We start from the raw sequence: 26,974 nt of genomic DNA on the forward strand, positions 1-26,974 counted from the left end.
ACCTGAGAATGGACATTCTCAGCACCATGAGATAAAATGGTCATGAAATGCCCCCCTTAAAATCATGGTCAAGTTTATGAGCAAAAATGGGCTCTGCCAACTGAAGATTGACACTTGCCATCTACATCTACAGAGATTAAATCATGGCCTGTGCAATTGCTGACTTTCAACGGCCCTGAAAGGAGTTCAGGGTGAAAATCAGGAATGAGGCACTTGGTGCTCTGAGAAAAACTGGCAGAACAGGCCTTCAGATAGTTAGATCTTTTCAGGAGATTTTATGAGTCCCAATTCTTGCATCTTCTCATACCTAGAGAAACACTGACGTCATTAATGGTGACATCTGCTTTGGCTATTAAGAAAAATTTTACAATTAAAAGTCAAAATAGAGTACTCAGCTATGGTTCAGACATCGTGGGAAATAACCAGGTGTTACTATGGGTGTAATTTCAGATTAGACATTGTATTGCTAAACACTTGAGTTTTCTGAGTCAGGCTTAGATGCCACCATTCTCAATGTGGCAGCAAAACAATGTCTGCTGGAAGCTAGTAACTTCTACCTTTTTGTAAAACTAGGCAACTGCCCATCTGGCTAAAAGTCTCCCCAAAGTGCCAGGTCCAGACTCGGTTTCAGGCCTATTCTTCTAAAAAGAAAGAGATTTATTTTGTCTATTAAAATTCCAGTTATCCATCCTCCAGCTACTACTAATTGGGTCTGTTACAACAAAATGGCAGACCAAGAGATTGAAATTTTAATCATACAAGGCTCAGATCTAGGACTTGGAACTCAGAAATACTTCCAATTCAGTGTCTCTTCTCCAAGCTGAGGCAGTCCTATGCCCCATTTTGACAGGAAGTTATCACAGTCACAGTTGCCCTGTTCCCTAAATTAAAACTGAGCAGGACTCTGTGGGGTGGCAACTCTGGAGTACATATCTGCTGTGTGTTCTCCATTTCTTATCTGTAGGATATAGGCTTCATTCAGCCTCCTTGACCTTCCCTGAGTTCCAAAGGGTGGATTCAAACAATTGCTAATCAGGGAAGGGAGGGGATACAGAAACAGAGGAGAAACAATCAAATGGTGGTACAGCCTTGAGACAAGGTCCTGGTTCCTACTCAAAAAAATATGCATAACAATGTCTTTGATTTCTACAGAACTGGAGCCCCCACCCAGGTGGAAGATGGTAACTTCAGACTAAACACATGATTCCTGGAGCATAGCTCTGTTGCTTCACCACCAACCAATCAAAAAAAAAAAAAAAAAAAAAAGTCGCAGATCCTGCCCTCACCCCAAATGTTGCCTCCTGTTTCTGGAGACCAGTGATGACCATCCTGTTTTGTCTCCTGTTTGGCCCCTGTCTATTTCATCTCTGAGAGGGGCCAACAGTTTCAAACTAAATAGCTGTTATTACAAGGGTGAAAGCTGGTTTCGGATGTGAAACACCCCAACTTAGATCAGGTAGAAAGAGACTTCTGCTCTGCTAGGCAGGCCTATGCCCATGCACAACAGGAAGAAGTTACAGAAAAAAGAGACCTCCGACACAACTCTCAAGAAGTATCTTGAGTATGAAGTCTCTCAGGGGGGCGTTGTTAGGGGAAGCACACTGATTGAAACCGCCCACCCTGGCCAGGCACCATAGTAACCATTTGCATGAGTTGTTTTATGACAGGAGATCCTGATAAGAAATACGGAACTAATAAGCCACCACCAATGGGAAGAGTTCGGGAAAGGTCAAAAGGAGACACCGCGTGTCCGTCCACTTCCCAGAATCCCTCTCGCTAGCATCCACCTTGGCTGAACGATGCGTGTGCCACCAGGAAAGACTCTGAATTAGAATGATTGGCCAAAGACCACCCGGAAACTAATCCCATCCCCATAAAACCCAAGACTGTGAGCCACGCGGCAGAGCAGTTCTCCTGGGTCCCCTTATCCTCCTGCTCTCCACCTGGGTGCCCTTCCCAATAAAATCTCTTGCTTTGTCAGCACATGTGTCTCCTCAGACAATTCATTTCCGAGTGTTAGACAAGATCCCAGTTTCGGGCCCTGGAAGGGGTCCCCCTTCCTGCAACACATACATCATATATTTTTCTGAGAAATTAACTCTATATTCCAATTTATTGGCATAAAAGTTCATATTTTTCCTATGATCTTTAAAACTTCTTCTTTATACTAATATTTTTCCTTGTCCTCTTTTTTTCTTGAGGTTTATGGTTTATCTCCCTTATTAGTCTTTTCAAAGAATTAGATTTTAGTTTTATTAGTCCTCACTATGGACCTTTGTTTCCTATTTCATTAATTTTAGCTCTTTGACAATGCCTTCAAAATTCTTTTTTTGGTTTGTCTTATTTTGTCACCTTCTTGATATAGATATGTGAATTGTTAATTTTCATTGTTCTTTTCTCAGTATATAGACTTGAATTTGGATTGCTTAACTGCATTCTACAGATAGTATTTGCTAACACTCAGTTCAGTTCAGTTGATCAGTTCTGTCTGACTTTGCAACCCCATGAATTGCAGCACACCAGGCCTCCCTATCACCAACTCCCAGAGTTTACTCAAACTCATGCCCATCGAGTCGGTGATACCATCCAGCCATCTCATCCTCTGTCGTCCCCTTCTCCTCCTGCCCCCAATCCCTCCCAGCATCAGGGTCTTTTCCAATGAGTCAACTCTTCGCATGAGGTGGCCAAAGTATTGGAGTTTCAGCTTCAGCATCAGTCTTTTCAATGAGCAGCCAGGACTGATCTCCTTTAGGATGGACTGGTTGGATCTCCTTGCAGTCCAAGGGACTCTCAAGAGTCTTCTCCAACACCACAGTTCAAAAGCATCAATTCTTCAGTGCTCAGCTTTCTTTATACTCCAACTCTCACATCTATACATGACCACTGGAAAAACCATAGCCTTGACTAGACGGACCTTTGTTGGCAAAGTAATGTCTCTGTTTTTTAATGTTGTCTAGGTTGGTCATAACTTTCCTTCCAAGGAGTAAGCGTCTTTTAATTTCATGGCTGCAATAACCATCTGCAGTGATTTTGGAGCCCCCCAAAATAAAGTTCTGCCACTGTTTCCACTGTTTCCCCATATATTTGCCTTGAAGTGATGGGCGGGATGCCATGATCTTAGTTTTCTGAATGTTGAGCTTTAAGCCAACGTTTTCACTCTCCTCTTTCACTTTTATCAAGAGGCTCTTTAGTTCTTCTTCACTTACTGCCATAAGGGTGGTGTCATCTGCATATCTGAGGTTATTGATATTTCTCCCGGCAATCTTGAGTCCAGCTTGTGCTTCCTCCAGCCCAGCGTTTCTCATGATGTACTCTGCATATGAGCTAAATAAGCAGGGTGACAATATACAGCCTTCACGTACTCCTTTTCCTATTTGGAACCAGTCTGTTGTTCCATGTCCAGTTCTAACTGTTGCTTCCTGACCTGCATACAGATTTCTCAGGAGGCAGGTCAGGTGGTCTGGTATTCCCATCTCTTTCAGAATTTTCCACAGTTTGTTGTGATCCACACAGTCAAAGCCTCTGGCATAGTCAATAAAGCAGAAATAGATGTTTTTCTGGAACTCTCTTGCTTTTTCGATGATCCAGTGGATGTTGGCAATTTTATCTCTGGCTCCTTTGCCTTTTCTAAAACCAGCTTGAACATCTGGAAGTTCACGGTTCATGTATTGGTGAAGCCTGGCTTGGAGAATTTTGAGCATTACTTTACTAGCATGTGAGATGAGTGCAATTGTGTGGTAGTTTGAGCATTCTTTGGCATTGCCTTTCCTTGGGAGTGGAATGAAAACTGACCTTTTCCAGTCCTGTGGCCACTGCTGAGTTTTCCAAATTTGCTGCCATATTAAGTGCAGCACTTTCATGACATCATCTTTCAGGATTTGAAATAGCTCAACTGGAATTCCATCACCTCCACTAACTTTGTTCACAGTGATGCTTTCTAAGGTCCACTTGACTTCACATTCCAGGATGTCTGGTTCTAGATGAGTGATCACACCATTGTGATTATCTGGGTCATGAAGATCTTTTTTATATAGTTCTTCTGTGTATTCCTGCCACCTCTTCTTAATATCTTCTGCGTCTCTTAGGTCCAAACCATTTCTGTCCTTTATCGAACCCAACTTTGCATGAAATGTTCCCTTGGTATCTCTAATTTTCTTGAAGAGATCTCTAGTCTTTCCCATTCTGTTGTTTTCCTCTATTTCTTTGCACTGATCACTGAGAAAGGCTTTATCATCTCTCCTTGCTGTTCTTTGGAACTCTGCATTCAAATGGGAATATCTTTCCTTTTCTCCTTTGCTTTTCACTTCTCTTCTTTTCACAGCTATTTGTAAGGCCTCCTCAGACAGCCATTTTGCTTTTTTGCATTTCTTTTCCATGGGGATGGTCTTGATCCCTGTCTCCTATACAATGTCATGAACCTCCGTCCATAGTTCTTCAGGCACTCTGTCTATCAGATCTAGTCCCTTAAATCTATTTCTCACTTCCACTGTATAATTGTAAGGGATTTGATTTAGGTCATACCTGAATGGTCTAGTGGTTTTCCCTACTTTGTTCAATTTAAGTCTGAATTTGGCAATGAGGAGTTCATGATCTGAGCCACAGTCAGCTCCTGGCCTTGTTTTTGCTGACTGTACAGAGCTTCTCCATCTTTGGCTGCAAAGAATATAATCAATCTGATTTCGGTGTTGACCATCTGGTGATGTCCATGTGTAGAGTCTTCTCTTGTGTTGTTGGAAGAGGGTGTTTGCTATGACCAGTGCATTCTCTTGGCAAAACTCTATTAGCCTTTGCCCTGCTTCATTCTGTACTCCAAGGCCAAATTTGCCTGTTACATGTAACTAAATCCCCATGTGTTTGGGGAAAACCATTAAAATTTCCCCAAATACATAAAGATTTAAATTTTACTGATTTATTTATAATTATATTGCATTGAAGTTAGAGAATGTGGTCTATATCATATCAGTTCCTTGTTATTTATTTTTGCATTGTGGTGTCATTGAGGATAACTTTTGTGATTGTTCCAAGTACACTTGAAAAGAATGTGTAGCCTGTTACTCTGGGGTGTAGGGTTCTATGTGTCCTATTGATATATATGGCAGTGGATCAAGCTATCAATTACTGAAGAAGACATGTTAAAATCTCCCACTATGGTTATAATTAAGTTCATTTTTGCCTTTTATATTTAGGGAGCTATATTGTTAGGTGTATGGGCTTTCCCAGTGGCTCACTGCTAAAGACAGAAGACAATGTCTCAATGCAGAAGACAATGCAAAAGACGGTAGGTTTGATCCCTGAGTTGGAAAGATCCCCTGGAGGAGGAAATGGCAACCTCCTCCAGTATTCTTGCCAGAAAAATCCCATGGACAGAGGAGTCTGGCAGGCTTACAGTCCATAGGGTCACAAAGAGTCAGACATGACTGAGTGAGCACACAGGCATTGTTAGGTACATACAAGTTCAGAATTGCTATATGTAGTGATCCTCTTTACATACTTAGTTTTTAAAACATAAAATTTGTTTAATATGATGGTAAAGTTATGTTAGCTTTTTTTTTAGTAGTTTCCTCTGATTTTTTTCTATCGCTTGCAACCTTTTTCCACATGCCTTGTACATTGTTGGATTTTAAAAAAACTATTCTTAGAGTCCTTTCTCTTTTAAATGAATGATATAGTCCATTTATATTTGCCATCATTTATGATATATTTGGATGCATGTCCACCATTATATTTTTTCTCTTTAACATATAACACACATTCCTTTTTATTTCCCCCCTTTACCTTCTATTGAGTCATTTCCCTTGATTCTCTTTTCATCCTTTCTTTTCAACAGGTTGGATGTTATATATCCTGGAATTCTGCAGCTTCCCTAGTGGCTCAAATGGTAAAGAATCTGACCTGCAGTGTAGGAGACCCAGGTTCTCTCCCTGAGTCAGGGAAAATCCCCTGGAGAAGCGAATGGCTATCCACTCCAGTATTCTTGCCTGGGAAATCCCATGGACAGAGGAAACTGGAAGGCGACAGCCCATGGGGTTGCAAAGAGTCAGACACAACTGAAGTGACTTAACACACACACACACACACACACACACACACACACATCCTGGAATTCTATTCTTTAGCAAAATAATATTATGTTTTTGATATATTAATGTTAATATTATTACCAAATCTATCCCCACTCCCAATAAAGGACTTTCATTTCTAATCATATACCACCACTATAGATTTACATGTTACTGCGTTGCTGCTACTTCAGTTCCACCTTGTTTTACTGTTCTCTCCAATAAAGCTATTAATAAGTTTTTAAAAACCAAGCAACCTCGGTCATAATGTTTAGTCAATCTACAAGCTTACTAGGTTCTTTGTTTACTGTTCCTTTTTTACAGTGCAAACATTTCTTTTGGGTTTAATTTTCATTCTTCCTGAAGTCTTTTACTAGTTCCTTCAGTGAGGGTCAATGAAAGGGAAACATTTTTTCCTCATTCTAATTATGTCTTTTACCCTTTCCACCTCCATCTCTTAAAGAAATTATTCCATTGTTTTTTGGTCATCACTTTTGTTGCTGTTGAAAAATATAAAGTTAGTCTAATAGTTTGAGCTTTCTTTTTTAAGGTAAATTGTCTTTTCTGTTGGTTTGATTTTGTTTTCCTTTGCCTCTGATGATCAGCTGTGCCTCTATGACATGTCTAGGTATGGCTTTATTTTTAGTTATTCTTCTTGGTCCCTCTTTGAGAATTCATGTCTCTCATTAAATCTAATATTAATATGCCACTCAGTTCTTTTTTGGTTACTCTTTTCATGGAGTATCTTTTTCCATTTTCACTTTCAACCTATTTGTATCTTTGGATTTAAAGGAATTCTCTTGTGATTCTCATATAGTAGAATTACCTTTTTTTAAAAATATAATCTATTCTGATAATCTTTACTTTTTAATTGAAGAGTTTAATCCATGAACACTTGAAGTAATTACTGATGACATATTTCTATAATTTTGCTATTTATTCTCTATATTTCCTATTTCTTTGTTCCTCAATGTCTCCATTATTGCTTTCTTTTGTATTTAATTTTTTGAAATGTGCCAATTTTATTCTCTTATTTCCTTTCTGTCTATATATTTTAGTTAATTCCTTAGTGGTCACCTTGGGATTATTATTGGTATCTTAAATTTATAACAATCTCATTTGTATTGATACCAGCTGAGCTTCAGTAGTACACAGAAACTACTATTGTCACAAATTGTATCTTTATACATTGCGGTCCATTAACATAGATTTACATGGTTGTTTTATGCATTTGTCTTTCAAATCATATCAGAAAAGAAAGAAGAGTTACAAACCAAAAATACAAAAATACTGGCTTTTATATTTACCTATGTAGTTACCTTTACTGGTGTTATTTATTTTATGGCTTCAAATTATTGTCTAGTGTCCTTTCATTTTAGCCTGAGGCATTTCTTGTAGCAGGTATACCAGCAACAAATTCCATCAATTTTTGTTTATGTGGGAATATCATAATTTCTCCTTCATTTTTATTTATTTTTAAAGGTTCTCCTTCATTTTTGAATGGTAATTTTTGAAGGGCAACTTCAAATTTGAAGGTTATTGTATTCGTTTCTTGAGGGTGTGAAAACAGAGTACTACTACCTGCATGGATTAGAACAACATAAATTTAATGTTTCAGTTGTGGAGGCCAGAAGTCTGAAGTAGAGAAGTATGCAGGGCCCTGCTTCCTCTAAAGATGCTACGTAATCATCTGTTTTGGGCTTCTCTTCTAGCTTCTTGTAGCTTGAGGCATTCCTTTTCTTGTCTTGTCTTTCTATCTTCTTCTTGTGTCTCTTCACATTGTCTTCTTTCTGTTTTTATCTGTCTCTGCATCCAAGTTCCTTCCTTTTACAAAGACAGTAGTTATATTGGATTAGGGTCCACTCTGATAACCTCATCTTTATTTGACCATCAGTAAGGACCTTATTTCCAAATAAGGTCATATTCACAGGAACTGGGAGTTAAGACATCACCATATTTGGAGGGTACATAATTCAACTCATAACAGACAGCAAATTTAAAAGATAGAATTTCTGGTGGATAGTTTTTTTTTTTCTCTTCCCCCCTTTAAGGACTGTAAGTACATCATTCCACTCCCTCAGGTCTCCATGGTGTCTGATGAGAAATTAGTTGTTAATCTTATTAAGGGTCCCTTGTACAGATGCTTTTGAACTGTGGTGTTGGAGAAGACTCGTGAGAGTCCCTTGGACTGCAAGGAGATCCAACCAGTCCATCCTAAAGGAGATCAGTCCTGGGTGTTCATTGGAAGGACTGATGCTGAAGCTGAAACTCCAGTACTTTGGCCACCTCATGTGAAGAGTTGACTCATTGGAAAAGACCCTGATGCTGGGAGGGATTGGGGGCAGGAAGAAAAGGGGACGACAGAGGATGAGATGGCTGGATGGCATCACTGACTCAATGGGCATGAGTTTGAGTAAACTCCGGGAGTTGGTGATGGACAGGGAGGCCTGGTGTGCTTAAATTCATGGGGTCACAAAGAGTCGGACATGACTGAGTGACTGAACTGAACTGTACAAGATGAGTTACTTCTCTCGTATAACTTTCAAGACTTTCTCCTGTCTTCATCTTTAGACAGTTTGATTATAATGTTTCTCAGAGTGGATCACTTTGAGTTTATCCTACTTTGTTCCTTTTGGATGCATAGATTCCTATCTTTTACCAAATTTGGAAAGATTTTGGCATTATTTCTTTGAATATTCTTTCTGTCTTTCTCTCGTTCTTCCCCTTTTGGGACTCTGCCTATGTTAGTATGCTTGATGGTGTCCCATGGGTCTGTTAGACTCTGTTCATTTTTTCTTCATTCTTTTTTCTGTTTCTCAAACTGAATGGTTTCAATTGACCTGTCTTCAGGTTCACTGATTCATTCTTCTGCCTGTTCAAATCTGCTGTTTAAAAAGCTCTAGTGAATTTTTCACTTCAGTTATATTAGTTTTCAGTTCCAGAATTTCTATCTGGTTTCTTTTTAAACTTTTCTTTACTGACATTATATGATTGTTTTCTTGGTTTCCTTTAGTTCTGTGAGCATTTTAAAGACAGTTCATTTAAAGTCTTTGTCTAGTAAGACTAATATCTGGGTTTCCTCAACAGCAGTCTCTATTAATATATATATATATATTCTGTGAATGGGCCAAACTTTTTTTGCATGCCTTATAATTCTTTGAAAACTATGCATTTTGAATATTATAATATAGTTACTCTGGAAACCATATTGCCTCTCCTCTATAGAGTTTGTTGTTGCTGTTTGTTGTAAGTTAAAAGTCATTTGTAAGTTAAATGTTTTTTCCTAAACTATGTTTTAAAAGATTGTATTCTTTCTCTTGTGTGGCCACTGACGTCTTTTGTCTTTCATTGACTTAATGATCAGGAGATTACTTGATGGATATTTCCTTAAATACTGGAAACAAACAAGTCTTTGCAAATTGGCTTTATATTAGGGCACTCCTTCAATACCTCTCCAAGCTGTTTAGATCTCTTAGTTTTTACTTACTGCTTGTGCAGAGCCTAAAGGTCAGCCAAAGGTGAAAGCTTAGTTGTTGTTGTTTTTTTTTTTCCTGGGCATGTGCTGTCCTAGATTACCTGGCAGAGGTGGGGGCTTTTCAAAGTTCTTATTTCTCCCATGCATCTCCTTCCCAAACTTCTGGTCTGTCTACTTCTTGGAGAACCTTGCCCCAGGTTTCTATGATTAGTACATATGCCTTTAAATGCTTTTAACAAATGCTATCTAGGAGGCTGCTTCAGCCTTAGGAAAACTCTAAGGCGGGTGACACAAAGTCAAGTCCCTGGCCAGTCCTTCAGGGAGCCACCAGATAGGTCAAGCACACCACTTAATTCTTTGGGAATAAGATTTGTATTGTTCCCTCTGCCACCAGCAAGGAATATGGCCTGGAATGTGGGGGTCTTTATGGCCACTGACAAGCTGGGGATTGAGGGATGGAAGGCAGGTTAAGTTATAATGCTACAAAATTCTTTTACCAAATTCAACAACTTCTTTCTCCATTAAGCATTTTGTTTTTCTTTAGTTAGATTTCAGAGTTCTGAAAAAGTTGATTTTGACAGTTTTTGAGCCCCTAATCATTGCTTTAGTGGAAGGACAGAGATTTGGAATTCCCTACTCTGTCCTTTTTTTTTTTGCTGCACAGCATGTGGGATCTCAGGGGATTGAACCTGCACCCCCTGCATTGGAAGTGCAAGGTTTTAATCACTGAACTGCCAGGCAAATTCCTATTCTGCCATTTTTAGTGATGTCATTCATTAAACCTGGAGGGTTCTCAGTTACTGTCACTTTGAATATTCTCTATTCTCTTGTATGTCTTCTTATGGAATTCCTATTAGGTTTATGATGGACTTTCTCATTCCATATTCTATGTTTCAACTTCTCTGTTCATATTTTCTCTCTTTATCCATCAGTAATATATTCTGGGTAATTTTTCCACATTCTTAAGCTCATTGCTTCCATGGTTTTTGTCTAATATATTTTTTAACCCATTTATTGACATTTTTATTTCCATAACCACATGATCAGGTTCTAGACATTATATCTTGTAATTTTAAAAAAATCTGTCTAGTCTGACCTCTTAATGTCTTATTCTTTTATTCAGGCTTTTATTTATGTCTTTATACTTTAAATTATTATAAATTGTTTTCAGATAATTCTTTTACCATCTCATATTCTAATGGTTCTAATCCTCCCATTTGTTATTTTTGCTGGTTCTTAATTCTTAGTCATGGGTTATGTAGTTTTGAACTGTGAATTCATTTTTGATTGCCCCCCCCCCCACACACCCTTTTCATTATAGAGGACTGGAATGCAAAAGTAGGAAGTCAAGAAACACCTGATGTAATAGGTGTAATAGACAAATTTGGCCTTGGAGTACAGAATGAAGCAGGGCAAAGGTAATAGAGTTTTGCCAAGAGAACACACTGGTCATAGCAAACACCTTCTTCCAACAACACAAGAGAAGACTCTACACATGGACATCACCAGATGGCCAACCCTGAAATCAGACTGATTATATTCCTTGCAGCCAAAGATGGAGAAGCTCTGTACAGTCAGCAAAAACAAGGCCAGGAGCTGACTGTGGCTTGGATCATGAACTCCTCATTGCCAAATTCAGGCTTAAATTGAAGAAAATAGGGAAAACCACTAGACCATTCAGGTATGACCTAAATCAAATCCCTTACAATTATACAGTGGAAGTGAGAAATAGATTTAAGGGACTAGATCTGATAGACAGAGTGCCTGAAGAACTATGGACGGAGGTTCATGACATTGTATAGGAGACAGGGATCAAGACCATCCCCATGGAAAAGAAATGCAAAAAAGCAAAATGGCTGTCTGAGGAGGCCTTACAAATAGCTGTGAAAAGAAGAGAAGTGAAAAGCAAAGGAGAAAAGGAAAGATATTCCCATTTGAATGCAGAGTTCCAAAGAACAGCAAGGAGAGATGATAAAGCCTTTCTCAGTGATCAGTGCAAAGAAATAGAGGAAAACAACAGAATGGGAAAGACTAGAGATCTCTTCAAGAAAATTAGAGATACCAAGGGAACATTTCATGCAAAATGGGCTCAATAAAGGACAGAAATGGTTTGGACCTAAGAGACGCAGAAGATATTAAGAAGAGGTGGCAAGAATACACAGAAGAACTGTACAAAAAAGATCTTCACAACCCAGATAATCACAATGGTGTGATCACTCACCTAGAACCAGACATACTGGAATGTGAAGTCAAGTGGGCCTTGGAAAGCATCACTATGAACAAAGCTAGTGGAGGTGATGGAATTCCAGTTGAGCTATTTCAAATCCTGAAAGATGATGTCATGAAAGTGTTGCACTCAATATGCCAGCAAATTTGGAAAACTCAGCAGTGGCCACAGGACTGGAAAAGTTCAGTTTTCATTCCAATCCCAAGGAAAGGCAATGCCAAAGAATGCTCAAACTACCACACAATTGCACTCATCTCACATGCTAGTAAAGTAATGCTCAAAATTCTCCAAGCCAGGCTTCACCAATACATGAACCGTGAACTTCCAGATGTTCAAGCTGGTTTTAGAAAAGGCAGAGAAACCAGAGATCAAATTGCCAACATCTGCTGGATCATCAAAAAAGCAAGGGAGTTCCAGAAAAACATCTATTTCTGCTTTATTGACTATGCCAAAGCCTTTGACTGTGTGGATCACAACAAACTGTGGAAAATTCTGAAAGAGATGGGAATACCAGACCACCTGACCTGCCTCCTGAGAAATCTGTATGCAGGTCAGGAAGCAACAGTTAGAACTGGACATGGAACAACAGACTGGTTCCAAATAGGAAAAGGAGTACGTGAAGGCTGTATATTGTCACCCTGCTTATTTAGCTCATATGCAGAGTACATCATGAGAAACGCTGGGCTGGAGGAAGCACAAGCTGGACTCAAGATTGCCGGGAGAAATATCAATAACCTCAGATATGCAGATGACACCACCCTTAATGGCAGTAAGTGAAGAAGAACTAAAGAGCCTCTTGATAAAAGTGAAAGAGGAGAGTGAAAACGTTGGCTTAAAGCTCAACATTCAGAAAACTAAGATCATGGCATCCGGTCCCATCACTTCAAGGTAAATATATGGGGAAACAGTGGAAACAGTGGCAGAACTTTATTTTGGGGGGCTCCAAAATCACTGCAGATGGTTATTGCAGCCATGAAATTAAAAGACGCTTACTCCTTGGAAGGAAAGTTATGACCAACCTAGACAGCATTAAAAAGCAGAGACATTATTTTGCCAACAAAGGTCCGTCTAGTCAAGGCTATGGTTTTTCCAGTGGTCATGTATAGATGTGAGAGTTGGAACTATAAAGAAAGCTGAGCACTGAAGAATTGATGCTTTTGAACTGTGGTGTTGGAGAAGACTCTTGAGAGTCCCTTGGACTGCAAGGAGATCCACCCAGTCCATCCTAAAGGAGATCAGTCCTGAATGTTCATTGGAAGGACTTATGTTGAAGCTGAAACTCCAATACTTTTGCCACGTGATGCAAAGAGCTGACTCTCTGGAAAAGACCCTGATGCTGGGAATGATTGAAGGTGTGAGGAGAATGGGACGACAGAGGATGAGATGGTTGGATGGCATCACCGATTCAATGGGCATGAGTTTGGGTAAACTCCAGGAGTTGGTGATGGACAGGGAGGCCTGGCATGTTGCAGTCCATGGGATTACAAAGAGTCGGACACAATTGGGTGATTGAACTGAACACTCCTGTAACCTGTCTTGTGAGATCTGTTTATGCTTTGATTATGATTTTGCACTTGTTTGTCAGGAATCCTATGGATTTCTTCAGAATACTATCAAATTGGAATTGATTTTTATGCCAGTTCCCAGGCACTGTGTTTTCTAAACTTCATGAAGGTTTCCAGGCTGAAGGCAGGAAAAACTTAATCCAAATCTATACAAAGGGTTTCCCAGGTGGTGCTAATGGTAAAGAACTCACCTGCCAATGCCAGAGACATAAGAGATGCGGGTTCAATCCCTGGGTCAGGAAGATTCCCTGGAGGGGGACATGGCAACCCACTCCATATTCTTGCCTGAAGAATTGCATAAACAAAGGAGCCTGGCGAGCTAAAGTCCATAGGGTCCCACAGAATCAGACATGACTGAAGTGCCTTAACAGGTACACACACATAGAAAATGTAGGGTCAAGGTTCATATTTCTCAAGGTCTTTTTTGGTATTTCCTCACTGAAAACTCAGGTAGAGATGAGTATGCTTTTCTTGTTCCTCTGTGTAAGAAAAAGGTGTCTCCTCTGTCTTTTCCTTTAGGGTTACAGCCTTTGCAGGATGCTGGCCTTATGTGGGATTCTTGGTTCTAAATCTCCACTTTGCCTAGGACCAAGACCGCATCTCTTAACTTGAGAGTATGTGAGAATCCATGTTCAGAGTTCCTGGGTTAACACTTCTGGGCCATCTCCACCCACACTGAAGCAGCTGATTACCGTTCCTGTTTCCCATTTCTGGCATCTGTGTGTTTGCCCCTTTTTTCTCTTTTTTTTTCTTTTGTCAGCTCAGCCATTCAGTTAAATCAATAGTGTTTACATTTCCCCCCTAATAGTTTGATGTAAGTGCAGCAGGAGGATTTTCAGGGTTCAGTGATTTTTCATCTTGTGGGAACTACCAGTGTCTTCTCAGGGACTTGGACTGGAAATGTGTCCTCTGCTTATCCCTTCCCCAAGACCTTTTCCAGACCTGTGGGTCCCTGGACTCTAAAAACTTTTAACAAGTAGGCAGGACAGAGTATAGTTAGGGACTCAGAGTCTACTGATAAAGCTGGGTTTGAATCCTTTTTCTGCCACTTACTACCTGAATTACCTGGGGGCAAGTTGCTTGGCTATTCTGAAACCATTTCGTGTATAAAGTGAGTGAAAACGGTGAGCATAAGACTCTAGAGACATGCTGTGATTGAGCAATGAACAAGGGACCTTGGGTTAGTTGGGAGTTAGGTAGGTAAGTTTTGTGATTACCTAGGTAATGGGCAGGGGTTCAAGTCCATGAGTCTTCAGGCAAAGCATCAGGCACTTTATTTTTATTCCCTAGCAATAATCTAATACAAAATTGTTACTGTCTTCATGTTACAGATGAAGAAACAGAATCTGGGAGTGGTAACTTGCCCAGTTCAGTCCCATTCCAGTGAATGATTGCTTTGGGCCGAACATCTTTCTGGGCTTAACATTCCTTTACAAGGATCGTCACTGGTGATCTGGTGCTACTTTGGATGTGATTTTTCTTTTTAATTCTCATTTTATATGACTGACTTCTTTCTTGGATTTCAGGCGACAGGGTACCTTTGAAGTGATCTTTTCAGTCAAGTGTGCTGGCATAGGGGTTGGAAGGAACCACTGGTTGCTACACCCCCCTTGCTGCCAAGGAGAGCAAAGCTTCAGGAAAGCAAAGACTTCTTCCTCTGACCACCCCATAGGGAAGAGGCCCTCCACCCTCAAGCTGAGCTTTTGGAAGCCTTTTCTACCTAACTTCAGTTGCCCCTGCTCTGGCCCCACATGAAGGTGCTAAGCCCATGCCTGGAGCACAATAAGAGAGATGAGGTGTATCTCTTTGTTCAGTTACTTTTCAAGTGCCAAGATACACGCATGGATTTCACACCAGGCTCAGCCACTCCCCACCACCCCTCACTTACAGAAATAGGCCATAGGATGAAGGGCAAGTATCTCTGGATGGCGAAGGTGTAGACAATGATGAAGAAGATGAAGATGGACATCTCCATGGTGATGATGAGTGTCAGGATGGGGTGCACAGTGGTCCCCGTGAACATTATCAGCGAACCTATTAGGCAGGCCTGCCGGGAGACATGCTCTTTGAGCCATGGCAAAGCGCTCAGGCCACAGGAGCCCCAGGGAGCCCACTCCTCCCTCCTCCCGTCTTTGGACATCCCGCTCCCACCCAGGGATACAGGCCCAACTTACCAAGCTAATGAGCTTGACCTCAGCGTGCCCCAGACTCCAGAACTCTCTATTGCTGTCCTTGAATTCCCACTTGTAACGGCGACACCCCTTCCTCGTTCCCACTTCATCTTTGGGCTGCTCTGACTTTTTCTTGGGCTCGTCTGGCGTTTTCCCGGCGTCCGGCCCAGGCGGTGGCGCTCCAGGTGCCGGGGCTGCTGCCGGCTCCCCGGGTTTGCCCTTTTTATCAGCCATCTGACCGTGGCGTTCTCAGGTTCTCAGGGCCTGCCCAACTTCTCCTGCCGTCCCTGGCCAGGCCCGGCCTTTGCGCGAGCCAGATGCCCACCGACCTACTTAGAGGTCGCTCTCAGCCAACTGCCAGGAATAGGAGCGAAAGCCAACGCCTGGCACCCTCCCGGCGCGCGCCTGGTCTCCCCACGCGAGTCCCCTCCGGCCCCCCGGCCCCCGGCCTCCCGCGGGCGCGCCCCGCCAGGAGCACCGCGCGCGTCTCCGGGCCCCGCGCGCGTCTCCGGGCCGCCCACCCGCGGCGCGGAAGCCGCCGCCCCGCCTCCGGCTCAGGTGGTGCTGGTCGTTCAGCCGCCGCGCTGAACTCCCCTTGCAACTTCGACCTCGCGAGGCCTCTGGAGGCGGCCCAGGGCTGTAAGTTCACGCCGACAAACGTAACGCGACTTTTACGCAAGGCGGCACGAACAAGCAGGAATATTACCGGTTTAGCAGTCCCGATTTTATGATCATATGTGGGCCGAAATGGGTGACAGCGTGAGAGCTCAGCGGCGAGAGCCGCCGGAGGAAGGAGTTGGCGGGGTTTTCATAGGCGTCCACGAGGGTTCCGGCGAGGGTGCTTTCGAGGGTGCCTGCCCCCGGCGGCTGCGTGGCTTCATAGCTGCCCTTGTAGGTGCGTTTGGGCCTCCCCTTGTGGGTGTCCTTGTGGGTGGGGTGGGTTCCGGGGTCAGGGGTCTACTGGTTTCCATTTTGATTCCCAGGGCTTTTTTCAAGTTATTCCTCATCGTCTTGGTGACCAGAGTCGCGTCGATGACACACACGGTTGCTGCTGTGAGACACAGGGCCTGGCAGACACAAGACCAGATGCAGGAAGGAAAAATGGGGTTATTTTGCAGCTCCGCAGCACCCTGTGTTCCTTATCCGGGGGTGTGGGAGAGTGTGGGGAGGGGCCTGTGGGTGGCCCCCTGTCCCCCACTGACCCTCCACTACCTCCTTGGTGTCTGCCCACTTGGCTGCTGCAAGCCCACTGGGGCATTCTCAGAAAAAGGGTTTTGGGACATGGGCTTTACCACCAGGGATGACCTTGCCTAAGGCCTCAGGCCTTAGGAGGAGAAAAGGGCACTGATCCTAAGGGGCCCCAGGTGGCGGTGGAGTCCTGAGAAGGCCCCTCCATGGAAAGGACTCTTGGGCTATATTGAAAGGGCAGGTAGTTGTTTGCAAAGAGACAAACTGGGAGGAAGAGAATTCCAGGTACCCAACTGGGGTCTCCATCTGGTGTGTCTTGATACCTGTGGAGCTGGTGAGGGAGGGGGCAGAGTTGAGGCTGGGGAGGGGCAGGATCTGGGACTTCATCAAGATGGGAGGGGAGGTTCCAGGTTCAGGAAGCCCATTTGCCCCAAGATGAATGGAGAGTGAATGGGGCTGGAGGCAGGAAGACCAGTGTATGTGTTGAGGGGAGTGGGGTGGAGGTGGGGTTGTTCTGACCATCCAGGTAAGTACTGATGGAGACCTGGGGGTGGGAACTCCTGAGAAGGCATGATGGCTGAGTTAACAGACAGGGATCACGGCCTGTAGCACCCAAGATTCCAAGTACTCCTCAGTTCCTGTCTGCCTCTTTGTGTTTGTGGGTTGCTAAGTCGATTCAGTCCTGTCCAATTCTGTGCAACGCCATGGACTATAGCCCGCCAGGCTCCTCAGTCCATGAGATTCTCCAGGCAAGAATACTGGAGTGGGTTGCCATGCCCTCCTTAAGGGGATCTTCCTGACCCAGGGGTGGAACCCTCATCTCTTACATCTCCTGCATTGGCAGGCAGGTTCTTTACCACAAGCACCACTTGGGAAGCACATGTTTCTCTTTGTTGAGGAGTGGATAAATCGTGTCTAACTCTGTGACCCCATGCACTGTAGCTTGCCAGTATCTCTTTGTGGTCACTTAATCCCTGGCTGCTTTCATGAACTTTTCCCAGGTAGGTCTTGCTGTAACTAATCTTGAGCTCCCTAAGTGGGAAGGGACTCAATCCCCAGTTTCATGAGCTTAGAGCTTGTGTAACTTCAAGTCTTCTGAAGAAGTCAGCACAAGAAAGAGCAGGGGTGGTTGGTGGGGGGTGTTCCGTAAATGAAATAATGATGGTCTGCTAGTTTCCCTTTTTAAAGAATCTTGAAATACTGATCTTAAATGGAGTCGTGAAGGCTTCTACTTACCCCTCCAATATAGAACAAATGCCTTCTTTCCTTTTCTTGTATCGCCAAGATGGCAACTATTAAAAGGAACACTGCAGTAATGAAACTGTTGATAAGATCCTGCAACACAGAATTGAAAATTGTCAAGTTTACATGTAAATGTCATTTCAAAGTCTTTAGTCAGTTACCCATCTAAGGATGAATGCCTTTTAAAAACTTTCTCTTTGATTAATATTAACAGGAATGAACCCTCAGCAGCATAATTCTTACATCTTCCAGAGATGTGAGTTTATGTGATTATAAGGTCCTGGATAGGACTGTCAACAGAAAGGGGTTTAACTTCATTAAAGAATACTCTTTTTGTAACAGTTTTCCCATCAGGCTTTTTAAAGTTCATAGGAAAGTGGGCAAGAAGAAAAACCCAGAGGTCTGAGGACCTAACCCAGACTGACCCTCCATAAATACAATCTTATTGAAGTTTTGTATTTTAACTTAATGTAAATTCTGCATTCTATTCCATAATATATTCATTTTAATATAAAAATAAAAATTTAAATTAACATTTGACTGATTTAATTCCACTCCCAAATCTGCAGATCACTAGAACTGAAACTTTGGAAGTTGGATTGTATTCATTCTGTAGGGTCACACATCCCAAGAAGACAGGAACCTATCTGAGGAGCTGACCTGGTATTCTGGAGTGAAATTGACTTTCTCTCTTTCCTAAAACATGGCCAGAATTGATTTGTCCTGACATCTATAAGGCTATTTGTGTCCTTCTTTTTGGATGTCAGTACTGGAGCCCTGCCGTCTAATCCTTTTGGGTCTGAGTGGAGCTCCATGGTGTGCTGAGCATTTACCTGTCATTATCTCATGTAACCCTCACAAACACCCTCCACAAAGCCAGTACTGTTAGAATCCCCATTTTAAGAGGACATAACAGAGGCTTAGAGAAGATCATTAAATTGCCTATGATTGAATATCTGCGAAGGAATCGAATCAGAACTCAACTCACTATTGCCTTCCATCAGGGACACCCAAATGAGGAAGAAATGACCTGTCCCCCTAGGTTGGAAGTGCAGCACCTGTCTTTGGCATCTTCTGTGGAATGAGTAATGGAGGATCAAAGTGGCACGGGACAAGCAAGATGAGGCTGTTCTTTGCTGATCAGCTCTTTTGGCCTACCAAGTACTAGATGTATCACTGGGACATGTTTTATTGCCCCTCTGTGCCAACAGGCTCATTTTTTTTCTCAGCTATGCTGCATGTGGGATCTTAGTTCCCCGACTAGTGATCCAACCCATGTCCCCAGCAATGGAAGTACAGAGTCTTAAACACTGAGCTGCCAGGGACGTCCTCCAACAGGCTCAGGGTGAATATGGGGATAATGATTGGGATTCATTGACTTCATCTGAGGATTAAATGGCATAATGAACCTGAAAGCATCAGATGAGGTACCTGGCATCTAGTTGGTAGTGGGAGTGTATTAAAGTGCAGATTTCTGATAATCTGCCCTCAAAATGTGCACAGAGAGTAAACATTCTGTGAACTCAAGGTGTTCTTCCTGTTAAGATTGGTGAGCAAGGAGCCCTATTGTGGAATGGGACTTGCTTCTTAGAAAGGCACTAATGTTTGCTATTTGGGCACATGAGAGGTAACACTGGTGGGGGCACATTGGTGCAGGGCTGGTGAGGGTTGGAAGTCAGTTCCACTTGGGTTCTGTAGGCTGAGTGAGAGGTCTGCCCATAGTGGGGCAGGTACAATGGTTTGCAACTTTGCAGGAAGCATAGCACCTGAGGATTGTGTAAACCAAGATATTTAAAGATGTGAACAGGGACATTGAAGCAGAGTGTGAACTTTAAAAAAAAAAGTTAACTGTGGTCTTCTTCATTGAGAATTTGGATGAAGGCAAATTAATAATGATAATAATAATAAATGCACACTTGATCTTCCTAGTCAATCACTGACTGCCTCATCAGAATTCCATCTCCTCCTTGGAGTTTTAGACTCTTACTTGGAAGGAAGTGCTGTCCCGAACTGTCTCTTGGAGGTAGTGCTTGCTTTGTATGGAACATTTCTATCATAGCTCACATGTTTTGAGCACTTGCTATGTGTTGCATACTGTGCCAGGGTGTTCATATGTGATCTCATTTGATTCTCACAATAAACTCTTGTCATCCCCAGCTTACTGATGGGTAAGCGACTTGCCTGGGGTTGCTCAGTCAGTAAGTGGCTATGATCCTCCTCACTCCAAGGGCCTTCTCCTGACTAACCCCACTCCCTTTTGCCTTAGACACAGACCCTCTAAGTTGGCCTCATGTTTGACAGAGAGAAAGGTATGTCTTCTCAGATGGAGTAAAACTGCAGCTGAATCTTACCACGTGCAAAAGCACTTCTAGTTTCCCCATAAATGCCATCCTTACTCATCATCTTTTTTTTTTCTCTCTTTGACTAAATTATCTTATTGACTCAAATAGTTGCCGCTGATGAAATAGGTTTGTGACTTGACTATTATTTTTCCATAAAGTGCCCAACCTGTTCCCGGAGATAAACAAAATTGTGTCAAATTAAAATTGGGAAAAAAGATGCTTTGATGGTGAATGGTTATTTCTTTTAATCACTGAAGATTAGGAAGGAGTCAAACATTTTACAATTTGTTTCACAAAATGTGGTATTTGTTAACAAGAATGTATATACAATAAACAGTACATGGTATTTGACTAACAACAACTTTCTTTGGTTCCATTTGTGCCTTGGAATTCTCTAGACACATGGCAGAACCTAATCAGACATCACTACAATTATTTTTCATTAATTTGAAGGGGACATTCTAAAGCTGATACCTTTTATTTATAAATGTAAAGATATTGCTGAAAGTTTTGGAATCATCCCTTTGATAGAGTTTTAATATGTTTTTTCTAAATTGTTTTCTATTGGAAAAAAAAAAATCAACTTGACCAGAACTCAGTTTCTCTGTGTCAGGAAAATATATATATTTTTCACAATGTAGAAGTGTTAAAATATGGGCTATTTAGAAGACAGTGATTATAATTCATACTTTTCTTGGGTATACTGATAGATGATACTGGACGAGGGTGGGTAAAGTTGATAATGAAATCTAACAGAAGACAGTGACTCCAACACAGGTAGGGTGAGGAAAGCTGGGCCTGGCCCACCCCCTGGGGGGCTCTGCATCACACTCTGGGGTCCCATATCTATCCAGAGAAAAGTGAAAGCTCTCCCCTAAGAAGTGAAGTAGCAAAAGGGGGCCTGGCTTTACCAGGGTTGACTGAAGGCCTGCAACCCTACACAGGCTGGCCTGAGCTGCCCGTGACGGTGGGAACAGCTCCTCTCACGAGACCCTCCTTTTCATGCTGAGGAGACCCTGCTCCGGCCTCTCCCTGAAACTCTTCCTGGACACCCCCCTTGGACCCTCCAGCAACGCACAGGACCTTGAGGCTCTCTCCAGCATTCTGGCTGTAGACCTTTTTCTTAGAGGGCTCTAGTCCTCCTTGACCACAGCTGCTGACCTCGGTGCTGTGGAGCCCTCATTTGCCGACCCCCCAAAATCTGTTCCCTGTCCCCCACCCCAGAATAATCAGTTCATGGTTTGCTCCACATCTTAAGGAACCGAGAGAGAACTGGGTTCTTTCTATCTTCAGAGAAGATAAAATTTAGAAAATGTGAGGAGGGTGAAGACATAGGGAAAAGGGTTGAGAGAAAACATCACAAGGCACTAAGGGTATAAAGTCTGCAAAGAGTCTGGGCTTTAGAGTCAGACAGACCTGGGCTCAAATCTGAGTTTCCATGTGCCTACATATGACCATGGGTAATGGTCATATTAATGGTCTCTTTAATCCAACTTTCTCATCCATTAAGCGGGCAGTGGTGGTTGGGGGTGGGGGCGGGGCGGTGATCACAACCTCACCGGGTTGTTGTGAGGATGAAATAAGGCAATCTGTATGAAGAAGTATCGGGTACGTGGAATGTACTCAAAAACCGTTACTTTACCTTCCCTTCTTGAAAATTCCATGGACAGAGATTTTAGTTTCCCCTCAGAAACCTCTCCGTGGTTATAGCTCTCCATAACTGAGAGGCCTTTCCACGTGTCCAATTAAAGCTGCTCACAGTTTGCCTGCTCCGCTTCCTGCTGCTCAGCACTCTGTGGGACAGGGAGAGCTCAGCGGCCTTTTTAGAAAATCTCTCAGATGCTCCAAGAAAGTATTTTGAGTTTCAATTCAATAGCAACCATCAGCTACAAATTGGCACTTGCCGTCTACCTCTACAAGGATTAAATCATGCAGCTGCTGATTTTCAACACCTCCTGAAAGGAGTTCAGGGTGGAGAGCAGAAATGAGGCACTCTGTGCTCAGGGAAAAACTGGCAGGACAGGTCTTCAGATAGATATTTTCAGGAGCTGATTTTATGAGTGCAGTTCTTGTTCCTCTTCGTATGGAGAAAAGCACTGTAATCCTTCACAGTGACGACTGTTCCTCGTGCCTAGCAAAAGCGTCATGAGACTAATAGAAACCGTCTGGAAAAATAAGTGCTTGATGGCATGTACTTCCCCTTCACCAGAGTCACATGACCTTCCCCCCTGCCTCTTTGGAGCAGTTTCTCAGAGCTACCTGAGATGCAAAGTTTATATGAAAATTATGAAAAGGAACACTTACAAGTAAGGGCCAATGTAAATAAGTCATCAAGTGTTGAAGGGTTAGCATATATATTAGAATGAAAAAAACAACGATGCAGGTTTCCAGAATGGTGATTGCTATGTAGGACTCTGGGGCTTCGGCAATGATGAAAAAAATGAATGCCCCTATGAGAAGGCCCTGCAGTAAACAAACAAACAAACAAACAGGATTTGTTTTAATGCAAACGGGCTATTAAAACAAAAAACAGAACAAAACCATAAATGGTCAGAGTGCAAATCTGATTATATTGCAATGGCCTGTATTGTTTAGCACATATATGTTAGTTTTAAAATTCCTTAATGTTTCTTAAGAAATGAAATAACACACACAAATAAAAAATGCACACAGTACAGAAGCTTCTTTCTCCTCCCTTGTCCCAATCCTAGTGTATCTCCTTAAAAGTAATCAGTGTTAACTGTGTATATTTCATGCCAGAAAGAACTGTGTATATATAGGCCAAGTGAAGTAAATATATATTGATTTTGAGAGAAAGAATGAGATAAAGTCCCACCTTTCTTTCTTTCCAAACACCTGCTGATTATCCCAATGTCATTTGTTGGGAAACACCACTGATCTGAAATACAACTTTATCATATACTAAATTCTCATATGTATTTGATTTTGAAACTCTTTTCCTGTATTGAGTTGCTGACTTTTCTAGTACTTTTGAAATTATAAGTTGCTTGTATAAGTTGCCTGGCTTGCACCCCCTTTCAGTACCTATTCTCAGGTTGTTTATGTTTCTTATTTTTGTCTTGATCAAGTTCCCCAAACTAAGCCTGTTGGTATTTTAATTGGAATTTCCTTTAACTTATAATATGGAAAGATTACAAAATTTAGTCTGACCCTTCAAGAACAACGTATGTCTTTCCAGTTATTTTAGTGGTTTTTAAAATATCTCTCAATAGAGTTTTAAAGTTTTCTTCGTATAGGTCTTTCAAATTTATTTCATTTAATCTTAGATATTTTACCATCTTGATTGCTGTTGTAAAGAGAAATATTTTCTTCTATTCTAAGTGCTTGTTTGCTCATTTCTACTAAGCTAGTAGAAATTATTGTATTCTAGAGTGTTTCCCAGTCAATTTTATTTTTAGATCTTTGATCAGATCAGCTGTAAGAAATGATATATTTTGCTTTTTCAAATAGTCTTACTTATTCCTTTTTCCTGTGTGATTGTGATGACTAGTGTTTCCAGCAAAACACTGAATAATAGCATTAATAGTGGGCATCCTCTTTATTTTTAATGGGAATACTTCTCTCATTTTAATGGGAATACTTCTGAGGTTTAATTATATATGATACTGATTTTGGGGTTTATTTTATAATGTCAGTGAAATATCAATATATTCCTAGTTAACTGGTCTTTCTCTCTTCTTCCCTTGCTCACTTTTTTTTGCAATCAGAGATGAATGTTGAATTTTGTCAAATGTGTTCTATACCCTCTTTGATTGGTGTCTTAATTTTTTCTCCTTTTACTTATGATGAATTTGTCTAACAGAGTCCTAATATTGAGTCATCCTTATGTTTCTTCTTCATGATGTGTTTTTAAGAAGTACCAATGAATGTTTTCTGCTAACGTGCTAATATTATTGCTTTGGTACTAGTGAGATTTCTATTGAATATTTTACTTTTCTTTTTCTGAATTTGGTCAGGGTTGAGGTCAATGTTACACTGACTTTATAAAAACAGTTTAGAAGTGTTTCTTTTTTCTCTAGTCCTTGAAAACGATTGAATAGTATCAGAATTGCATCCTACGAAGGTTTGAAAGGGTTAACCTGTGAAAAAGTCTAGGCCTGATTGTTGTTGTTATTCAGTTGCTAGGTCCTGTCTTAATCTTTGCAACCCCATGAGGTGCAGCACACCAGGCTCCCCTGTCCTTCACCATCTCCTGGAGTTTGCTCAAACTCATGTCCATTGAGTTGGTGATGCCATCCAACCAGCTCAGCCTCTGTCACCCCATTCTCTTGCCCTCAATCTTCTGGGCCTGATACAATTTTGAAATTTTCCTTCCTGTGTTTATATTGGTCTGTTTTGATTTTTCTCTATTCTGGGATCAGTTTTGGTAACATACTTTCCTAGAAAATCAACTCTTTGACCCAGTTATTCACATTTGTTTTGCAAAGTAACTCTTGTGAATCCTTTCAGTTCCCCGTTTACAATATTTTCCCTTTCTGGTTTCTACTTTAAATATATGTCCTTCCCCACCCCACCCCCTTTTTTCCTGTTATATGGACCAGTGGTTTACCAGTTTTATTGGTCAATTCTATTATTTTTGTTTGCTAACTTACACTTTCCTGCTATTATCCCCATTGCTTCCCTAATTCCCTTTGTGAGGGAAAACCTGAGAAATATATAAGTGAGGGATTGGGGGTTGGTGGGTAGCGTGCCAAATTTAGTAGCAAGGCTTGAGTGCGTAGGAGGAGTCAGGGGAGAGGCGGAAGAAAGGTGAAGACTGGCAAAGGGAATTAGGGAAGCTTCCCCCCAGGTGGCGCACCCCTGGGAATCACTCACTCCCAGAGGCCAAGTCGGCCTGCCTCCACCCTTGCATCTGCCCAGCGGGTCACCAGCTCTCTCTGCTCACCAGCCTAATGATCTTCAAGGCTCCTGTGGGCGAGAAGAAAAAACGCTTGACGCTGTCCCTGAATTTGGGCGGGACTTTGGCCCGGCCCTCAGCACGCTTTTGGATGGCCTCCTTCTCTTCTTGGCTGAGGGTCGCGGGGGTTGAAGGCGGCTTGAGTACGGATGCTGAGGGCGCCGCGCTGGCGCCGCGCTGGGAGAGTGTGGATCGACCCGAGCGCTCGGGATGCGCCCCCTCTGCGATGTGTACAGAGCGCGAGAGAGTCCCCCGGGGTTTCGAGCCCTTCAAAGGTGGGTTGTCCTTTTTAGCATCCATGGTGGACCCCTGGGCCTGGTGGTGTCTCACGGGCCCTGGGGCTCTGAACCTTGCACGGCGGCGGCCAGCCCTCCTCTGGGAACCAGCGTCTCGCCCCAACGGCTGCTGACCGCCTCTCCCTCGCGGGCGCACGCAGCTGTCGCTCCCCGCGGATAAACCCAGCCCCCCAGACACCTCGTAGCCGCCGGGAAGTGACGCCGGGGAACTCGAGATCCCCGCAATGCCGCCACCGCCGTCTTGCCAGCCAGCCGAGGGGAGTGGGCTCTGGGGACCATTTCGGGCGGTCCGGGCGCTTTCTCCTTCTGCCTCCCCGCCCTCCACCCACCTTGGGCCCAGGAGTAGGAAAAGGGATCCGATGCGATTCAGGCCGGATTCCCAGCGCTTCCTTGGAAGTTACAGTGCCAGTGAGCGCTGGACGCACAGTTCCTGAATCTCTTCTTCCAGCTCCCATATAGAGATGAAAATGAGAACTGCAGAAAAGTATGTGTTAGAAAAAGAGATATGTTTAATACTTAGCATCGACTAAAAAGAATGTAAATTTACAAAACTCATAGTTTGTCATGAGCATCAGTTTTCTGATAAGGACCACTTGGATTAAACAGCAGCTTCCGGTAAATAAGTGCCCCATCGGCAATAGAGAACACTGAGGCCACGAGTCCAAACACCTGAAACAAAGACACAGTGTCACTGCTGATGGCCACGGTCACACAGGTTTTAAGTGGTCTGCCTGCCAGCTTCCTCTCCTGTTAAGAGTTCCCTATGCTGTCATCTAATACTAGAATGGGAAGAGATTTCAGAGATCATTTTATTTGCATTCTCAAGTTTTCCCAGTACCTTCCTAGAGAAAGGGCAAGATCATTTAAGTGAGCAGAAACCAATACTGAAGTGGTGTGGGCTCTGAAGCAAATACTTGTCTGGATCTCCTGTTCCCCGATATTACTGTTTAAAGCCCTACTGATAATATTTAGTTACTAATAAACATTTCTATACCCAATGTTCAACTGTTCCATTTTTCTACTGCAACTGTACCAGATAAAAAGTCAGGGTTAACATCAGCTCAAGAGTTAAGCTGTGATAAGAACTTTGGAGAACTGGAGTGAGGAGATGATCCAAAGTGAGCTCTCCAAGGCTAGGCCACATCCACATAAGGGGTGAGATTCTAAATAAGCCTCAGGAAAAACTGAGTAAAGGGAATTAACTGGTACATGGTCTTTAGGTTCTCTGATGGCTATTTGAGAACCGGGCTGGAGAGAGGGATGTCAGTGCTATCACCAGCTCCATCCAACTGCCCAGGAGGTCTGGCTTCAGATTCTGTCCCTTTCCTATCCTGAATCTCAAACACAGCTTCCTAGATTCTGATCATGCTAAGTATTTGATTGCCCAAAAAAGTCATTTGGGTTCTCCCATAAGATGTCACTGGAAAACCTGAATCAACTGTTTGACCAACCCAACACTTATTACAGATGCTTTCATGACTCTGCTACTGA

At 42.5% G+C, this 26,974-nt stretch overlaps 2 protein-coding genes across 5 annotated transcripts in view; both read right to left on the reverse strand.

The window, feature by feature from the left end:
• Positions 1-15,904, reverse strand: part of CMTM2 (CKLF like MARVEL transmembrane domain containing 2) — a 36,708-nt gene extending 20,804 nt beyond the window's left edge. The window contains exons 1-2 of the mRNA XM_020885050.2: positions 15,501-15,904; positions 15,215-15,373 (exon numbers count right to left, since the gene is read on the reverse strand). Of these exons, the coding sequence (XP_020740709.1) occupies positions 15,215-15,373; positions 15,501-15,731 (390 nt within the window). The 5' untranslated portion in view covers positions 15,732-15,904. The remainder of the gene's footprint in view (positions 1-15,214; positions 15,374-15,500) is intronic.
• A 295-nt stretch (positions 15,905-16,199) lies between these two features.
• CKLF (chemokine like factor) overlaps positions 16,200-26,974 on the reverse strand; it is a 29,953-nt gene continuing 19,178 nt past the window's right edge. For 2 of the 4 annotated variants that reach the window (XM_070451199.1, XM_070451197.1), the window contains one exon: positions 25,973-26,152. In XM_070451199.1, coding sequence (XP_070307300.1) covers positions 26,036-26,152 — 117 coding nt within the window. In that variant the 3' untranslated portion in view covers positions 25,973-26,035. The other 2 variants (XM_020885049.2, XM_070451198.1) reach the window with 2 other exon arrangements.

The sequence above is a fragment of the Odocoileus virginianus genome, chromosome 20 (assembly GCF_023699985.2).
Source record: "Odocoileus virginianus isolate 20LAN1187 ecotype Illinois chromosome 20, Ovbor_1.2, whole genome shotgun sequence".
Classification (NCBI taxonomy): domain Eukaryota; kingdom Metazoa; phylum Chordata; class Mammalia; order Artiodactyla; family Cervidae; genus Odocoileus; species Odocoileus virginianus.